General features: G+C 39.2%; 1 protein-coding gene across 3 annotated transcripts in view; it reads right to left on the bottom strand.

Moving 5' to 3' along the window:
• Positions 1-801: 801 nt before the first annotated feature.
• Positions 802-7,747, bottom strand: part of SOD2 (superoxide dismutase 2) — a 19,297-nt gene continuing 12,351 nt past the window's right edge. For 2 of the 3 annotated variants that reach the window (XM_021707181.1, XM_021707180.1), the window contains exons 4-5: positions 6,474-6,653; positions 3,812-4,172 (exon numbers count right to left, since the gene is read on the bottom strand). In XM_021707181.1, coding sequence (XP_021562856.1) covers positions 4,027-4,172; positions 6,474-6,653 — 326 coding nt within the window. In that variant the 3' untranslated portion in view covers positions 3,812-4,026. Of the gene's footprint in view, positions 995-3,811; positions 4,173-6,473; positions 6,654-7,747 lie in introns of those variants that run through there. The other variant, XM_008074379.1, reaches the window with a different exon arrangement.

Genomic DNA, 7,747 nt, shown 5'->3' with positions numbered 1-7,747 from the left:
ATGGGAGCTGCTCACCAGAAAGACATAGTGGGGACTTTCAGGTCCCACTTCCAGGGAGGGGAGAGGGGCTGAAGGTTGAGTTGATCATCAATGGCCAATGACATCATCAATCATACGTATATAATCAAGCCTCCATAAAACCCAAGAGGATGGGGTTCAGAAGGACTTCTGGGTAGCTGATCCCTTGGAGAGGGCTTGGAAGCTCCATATCCCTTCCCACATGCCCTGCCCTGTGAGCTTTTCATCTGTACCCTTAATAATATGCTTTATAATAAATGGAAAAACATAAATAAAGTGTTTCCCTGAGTTCTGTGAGCTGCTCTAGCAAATAAATCAAACCCAAGAAAGGGGTCATGGGAATCCTGATTTGTAGCCAGTCTGTGAGCACAGCTCACTGGCTGTGACTTGCAATTGGTATCTGAAGTAGGGGCAATCTTGTGGGACTGACCCCTCAAGCTGTGGGATCTGACTAGCCCCAGGTAGACAGTGTCAGAATTGATTAAAAGACACCTAGCTGGTATCCACTGGGAATCAGTGTCAAGAGTACTACGTTGAATGGTTTGTGAGACCAGGAAAACACTTTGCTTTTGTCCTATAACCCTAATACTACACTCTGATATCATCAGATGAGGGTACTACAGATATGATTAGAGACCTAGTTCATGTGACTTCTGGGTTTTAGGAGTAGTATTCAACTATCTATCATCTGTTATTCCATTCCCACAGAAAAGCAATATTAAAATGATAGTGCATTATAGGATTTTTCGTGTTTTTGACACAAATGCATAATGCAGACCTCTGTGACGGTTTACAGATTCTTTTTATTAACAGTCAAAAAACTTCACACTTACAATAGGAAAATATGAATAAATGCTTCTTCAGCGAATAATTACATGAAAACTATGCAGGGCCTTATAAGATTTTCAGTATATACCAGGTCTGATGCACATCTTAGAAGACAGGACATTAGCTTCCTGGGATCATTAGGGTAAAACTGAAAATGAGAAACAGTAATTTATAAAACACTTACTAACAGTTTTTCCAAACAACAGTTCCCCTGAAATCCAAATAGGAAGGAAGATTTATATTTATACCTCATTTTAGATATGACTCATAAATCTTAATTTATGACTTTGGTATCACTTTTTTTAAAGTGCTCAACAGAAATTCAAATCTCATTTTAAGACTATGAATTTAAAGTGTGCGATACAGCTATAATCTCTCAACATTAAAGTTTAATTATTACAAAACAATTCAAGCAACAGACAGTATTTCCAAGACAGTTTCTGTATTTTGAAGCACAACTGTGACTAGGCAGGCTCTGCTGATTCAGCCGCAAAAGTCCTTCTAAAACGAACGATACCTGTCTTTTCAGAAGAAAGGGCAATTTCACTTTTTCTATTTCTTATCCATTATGGTAAACAGAGCTAAACAATCTTAAAGTCTAATTTTCCGCCAGATGATGAAAATCTTTAGTTTGTAAATTATCTTAAGTCTCTTAAAACCTATCTAGCGGGAAAGAAAGAAAAAATGTAGTGAAAGACAATGTGCTTTCTCATCTCAACAGAAAGAAAGTCAAAGCAAAAATAGAGCCCCATAGAAATTTCAACATTGAATTTTCTTAATCCTAAAGCTTAGTAGGCATCAAAAAGCTTTATATAAGTCAGTAGTCCCTGAAAATCTTGGTTAGTTCAATACAAACCATGATCTAGCAGATGACATGTATTCAAAAGCTCATCTTTCAAAAGGTTCTACTTGCCTAGGTTGTTTAAACAGAGTTCACTGTCTTGCTTATAGAGGCAAGCGCGAATCACCTAACTCCCATTTGGGCTCCCTGAAAGTTTTTTTTTTTTTTAGTTGGAGTCTCACTCCGTCACCCAGGCTGGAGTGTAGTGGCACACTCATGGTGACCCCAGCGTCAACCTGCTGGGCTCCGGTGATCCCTCTGCCTCAGGTTCCCAAGTAGCCAGAACTATAGGCACATGCTACCATGCCCGGCTAATTATTTTGATTTATTGTAGAGACGAGGTCTCGCCAAGTTGCCCAGGCTGGTCTCGAATCCGTGGGTTCAGGCAATCCACTCGCCTTGGTCTCCCAAAGTGCTGGGATTACAGGCTGAGCCACTGAGCTGGGTCAAAAGTCATTTTACTGTGATATATAAAGGATGGAGAGCATAGGCTACAAAGTTGTTTCTATACATACACACACACACATACACATACATACAGTTATCAATAGTTTTGTTGTTGATAATTCAGAAAACCAAAATACTTCTCTAATTGAATTCTAAGAGAAAAGAGTCTTGAATTTAATTCTTTTTTTAAACTTCAGTCTTCAATATTGAAACTGCTAAGTTACCCCATTTTTCCATGAAAAAAATAGAAAAATAAAGCTGGGGGAAAAATAAAAAATAAACTTGAGAAAACATTACTAAATAGGTTTAAGAAAAAAAACTAGACAAAGAAAATATTCCAACAAGAGGTAAAATCTTTGTGTACAGGGAGCTCACTATAGCATTATCTGTAATAAATAATGATTAGAAACAAATGCAACATTCCATAATACAGTGGTAAATAAAGTAGGAAATGTCCAACTGATCAAGTACTATATAGTCGCTAAAGATAATTAGGAAGATGATGAAACAACATGGGAAATGCACTATGACGTTAAGCCAAATACAAAAAGGATTCCCATGAGAGGGAGTATGGACCCTCCTTAAGTGCCTGTTAGGACCCCCACAAGCATGGAAGTAAAGGAAAATCTTGAGCTCCACACTGGAAATTCCAGGCACCTAGCAAGCCCTGAGAAGTAAATGAGCAAAGCAAGAAGGTAATAGCTTAAAACAATAACCAAGAGTTAGAGTCAGGGGATGTTTGGTTCCCTTAACAAACTAAAGATAACATCTCAATGGTATATCTCTGAGTTGTTTTTAGAAACACAGATCTCCCCTTCCCCACCAACTAGATCCACTGGTCTGTAGACATCAGATATCAGGAGCTGAGGACTCAACTCTGATCTCCACCCTTTGTTCTAAATTGTCTTCCTAAGGGGACTGGAGAAAGTCACGCCCACAGGCTAGACCTTAACATTTGTTTCTCTTGACCCCAAGTTTTAGACAAAGCTTTGCTTCCTTAACCAATCACAAATCAGGGAGTCTTTGAATCCACTTATATAACCTGTAAGTCCCACCCCACTTCAAGATATCCCACCTTTTAGGCCAAACTGATGTGTAGCCTCCATGTACCGATTGTGGTTTTGCCCCTAACTTCTGCTTTCCTGAAATCTACTGGCCTTTAAAAACCCTTGCTTGTGAGACAACAGGGAGATCCGGTCTTAAGCATGAACTGCCTGATTCTCCTTGCTTTGGTGCCCTGCAAATAAACATACTCCTTTCTCCTACTACAAAACCTCAGTGAGGATGTTTGGCTTTATTACACAGGGAGAGTGGATCTCCGTTTGGTTCGGTAACACCTGCCACAGTTAAACTGTATACAGCTCAATTTGTAAAAATTATACATGAATATTTGACTATGAATAATTAAAGACCAATGGGTGACATCTGCCAGAAGTACCACTACAGAGAATTACTTACAAAAAGATCAGTTTTCTATGGAAAACTGAGTATTTCTGTAGGGAAATACTTAATATTTTATTGTGAAATAACTGAGGCAAAAGGCTAGGTCTTCTAAAACTGCAATAGAACAGGATTAGAAAGGCTTCCCTACAATCCCCAAAAGTATAGGGGTGGATTATTTTTGCTGGTTTCTTGATGACAATTATAACCTCTTGGAAGAAAACATTCAAACAAAAGTTTCAATCACACAAAGCACTTACTATTTCAATCATTTGCCAATAATGAAATGTTTAAATAACAAATTATTCATAGAATTAAACTGTTTATCAAACATGTGAATAAGCAATATCAAGAAATGCTACAATAGAGCAGCTTATTGTATACTGCAGTACTCTAAACTACTACAAAAATAGTCATAGAGAGTTTGGCATATTCAGTATACTGACTGTGTTTTACTTTTTGCAAGCCGTGTATCTCTCGGTTACATTCTCCCAGTTGATCACATTCCAAATAGCTTTTAGGTAATCAAGTCTGACATTTTTATACTGGAGGTAATAAGCATGCTCCCACACATCAATTCCCAGGAGTGGAATAAGGCCTATCAGAGAGAAGGAGGAAAAAAGTAAAAAGCTATAAATTTCAGTCTAAAACATTGCATCTTCTTAAACTTACTATTCTATGCACAAAAAACTACCCTGTACGACAATCTCATTCACTTGTTTCTTATATACACAGGAAATCTGCATAAGAATGAATATTCCTACAAAAAGATGTTAAGTTTTATTCTTTCTAAAGAAAATGTGACAAATAGTAAAAATAATTAAAATAGACTCAGGAAAATCAATTAACTAGTATTTTAATAGCTGTTCTTAAAAACGCCAACAGATTCATCCAAGAGCCAATTCCCTGCCTTCCTCACGTGGTCTCAGGAGCTGCAGTAAGAGTGTGTTATGTCTGTGGAGGTGGGTTGACAACCTCCAAGTATCTCTTTCAAAGGGTCTGAGTACTCAGGGGTTTACAAGAAACCTGCTCTGTTCCATGAGGCTAATCTTAGTCTTAGGGAATAGGTAGCAGTTATGAGACACTAATAAAAATAATAAGTTAACAAGGACAACTGAATAGGGCTAAAGATAAAGACAGTGTTTTCAGAAAATTAAGTGGGCTAAATGAAGTACTTAGTTCTATCTATAAAACATTAATTTAAATAAAACTCTCAAAATAAATGACAGCTCTCCTCTATGAAAACAATGCTTAACCAGTAAGTTGTCATCAGTTGTGACGTAGGCCACCAATAATTCATTATGAATAATTAAAGCAGCAAAATGTAGGAATAAATTTTTTTGAGTCAGAGTCTCACTCTGTCACCCAGGCTGGAGTGCAGTGGCACACTAATGGCCACCGTAGCCTCGACCTGCTAGGCTTAGGTGATCCTTCCACCTCAGCCTTCCAAGTAGCTGGAACTACAGGCACACATTACCATGCCCAGCTTATTTTTCGATTTATTGTAGAGTTAAGTTGCCCAGGCTGGTCCAGAACCCCTGGGCTCAGGCAATCCTTTCGTCTCGGTCTCCCAAAGTGCTGGGATTACAGGCTGAGTCACTGTACCCAGTCATTATTTTTTATAAATAAATAAAAACCCATGTCTTTTGCTTATTTTTAATCCAATGGGCTTTCTTCAGGTAGGAGAGAAAAGAACAAAGCTAGGACTCATAAACAAAAGTCCTCCAGGTCAGGTACCATACAGACATGCCTGACGCCACATACAGTTCAGGGCTCACTCATCTTCTATGGTTTTTACAAATCCTTGTAGCATCTCACTTTCCCCAAGAGTTGTTTAGACTCTGGCAAAATCTGAGTATGTCTGGAGAAGTGACCCATGGAAGCAAGAGTATTCTGATGGAAGAGGTAGAAAAGGGGCAGGGAAGCACTGGCATTGATGTTAAGGTATCACTTCAAGGTCCAAGTCCCAGCTAACTGCCAGATGACTCAAGACTATTTCCTACACTCTTCAGTAGCCTTTTTCAATTCAGTTAGGCTCAACAGAAAAAAAAGACTTGGTGAGCCCAGTCTGGAGCTTTTGAGTCAGATCTTTTCACATATTTTACCAAAGACCCCAAGAAAGGCAGATGTCTAGAGACCTGAGCTCTAGTCCTAGTATAACTGCAAGTGCTCAGCAGAGGAGGTGACAGCACAAGTTCTGAAATTAGATTCAGCTTTTTATTTCCTTTCCTCACTCTTGTTCTTTAGCTAATTTTAGTTTTTTATTCCAATGCATATCATTGTTTAAGCTGATACTAATTCTCTGTAGAATGAAGCAAGGTATGACCAAAAATTTTTGTTAATGTCTCTATAAAATGACATGTGCTTATTCTGCAAATATCAAGGATTTAAAAAAAAATTTTTTTTGAGTCAGGGTTTCACTCTGTTGCCCAGGTTAGAGTGGCACTATCACAGCTCTCGCAAAAGCTAAAGTACAGTGACATGATAACAGCTCACCGCAGCCTCAAACTCCTGTGCTCAAGAGATTCCCCCTGCCACCTCAGCCTTCTGAGTACCTGGGACCATAGACACACATCATCACAACTGGTTAGTTTTTTTTACTTTTGTGTAGACACAAGGTCTGGCTAGGTTGCCTTGGTTGGGCTTGAACTCTTGGACTTAAATAATCCTCCAGTTTTGGTCTCCCAAAATGCTGGTGTTACAGGCATGAGCCACCATGCATGGCCACCTATAAAATATTTTTACTTAAAAGAGACTCCAGGTATTAACTGTTAAGATTTTCTCATATTATTACATGTTCATGATAAGTAAACACTGCTAGCTTTCCTTATTTGTAATTGAATGCTTTATAGTAAACCATCTTTCCCAAATGAAATGTATAACAGTTTTAAAATCTAACCTGTTGTTCCTTGCAATGGATCCTGATTAGAACAAGCCACAATCTGTAAGCGTCCCTGGTCCTTATTGAAACCAAGCCAACCCCAGCCTGAGCCTTGGACGCCAACAGATATAGCTGTCAGCTTCTCCTTAAATTTTTCAAAGGAACCAAAGTCACGTTTGATGGCTTCCAGCAACTCTCCTATTAAAATAAAAATCCAAAACAGCCACAATGAATAGATTTCAACAATTATATTACATGTATTAACATAGTCCTGCCCTATGCCCCCAAAACAACCAGACAACATCATACAGAAGATTATAATGTAACCCAGTAAGCCTACATAACACAAGTGTTACTACTGCCCTGACGTCAGTGTCTAAGGTTTCATCATTTTAAATCAATCTTTATTTTTTTGTTGTTTTGTTTTGGGGGTTGTTTTGCTTTCTGCAGACAGGGACTCACTCTGTCCACCCAGGCTGGAGTAAACTGGCACAATCACAGCTCACTGCAGGCTCGAACACTTCAGCTGGAGCAATCCTGCTGCCTTAGCCTCCTGAGCAGCTGGGGCTACAAGTTCACACCACCATGTCTGACTATTTTTTTTTTTATTTTTTATAGAGATGGGGTCTTGCTATGTAGCTCAGGCTGCTCTCAAACTCCTGGTTTCCAGTGACTTTCCCACCTTGGCCTACCAAAGTGCTGAGATTACAGCCACCATGCCAAACCAAATTTCACATTTTTATTTATTTTTCTTTTTTGAGTTGGAGTCCCACTCTGTCACACAGGCTGGAGTGCAATGGCATACTCACAGTCACCCCAGCATTGACCCGCTGGACTCTCACGATCCTTCTGCCTCAGCCTTCCAAGTAGTCAGAACTCAGGCATGTGCTACCATGTCCAGCTAATTTTTTATTTATTGTAGAGATGAGGCCTCACCAAGTTGCCCAGGTTGGTCTCGAACCTACGGACTCAGCCAATCCACTCGCCTTGGCCTCCCAAAGTGCTGAGAATACAGGCTGAGCCACCGAGCCTGACCTAAATTTCATATTTTTGAATGAAGCTTGTTGGAGAGATTTCTTCGCTCACTTTATTTCCTATTAGAAATAAAATATTTATTTCTAGTAGGAAATAAATACTATTTTCTATTAGTTTTCTTTTTTAAAAAAAAATAGGGACTGGGCTCAATGGCTCAGCCTATAATCCCACGCTTTGGGAGGCCGAGGTGAGTGGATTGCCCGAGCCCACAGGTTCGAGACCCACCTGGGCAACTTGGCAAGACCTCATCTCTACAA

The sequence above is a fragment of the Carlito syrichta genome, unplaced genomic scaffold, assembly GCF_000164805.1.
Source record: "Carlito syrichta isolate Samal-C Ts95f unplaced genomic scaffold, Tarsius_syrichta-2.0.1 Scaffold316421, whole genome shotgun sequence".
Taxonomy (NCBI): Eukaryota; Metazoa; Chordata; class Mammalia; order Primates; family Tarsiidae; genus Carlito; species Carlito syrichta.
This window is presented reverse-complemented; position numbering and strand designations above follow the sequence as displayed.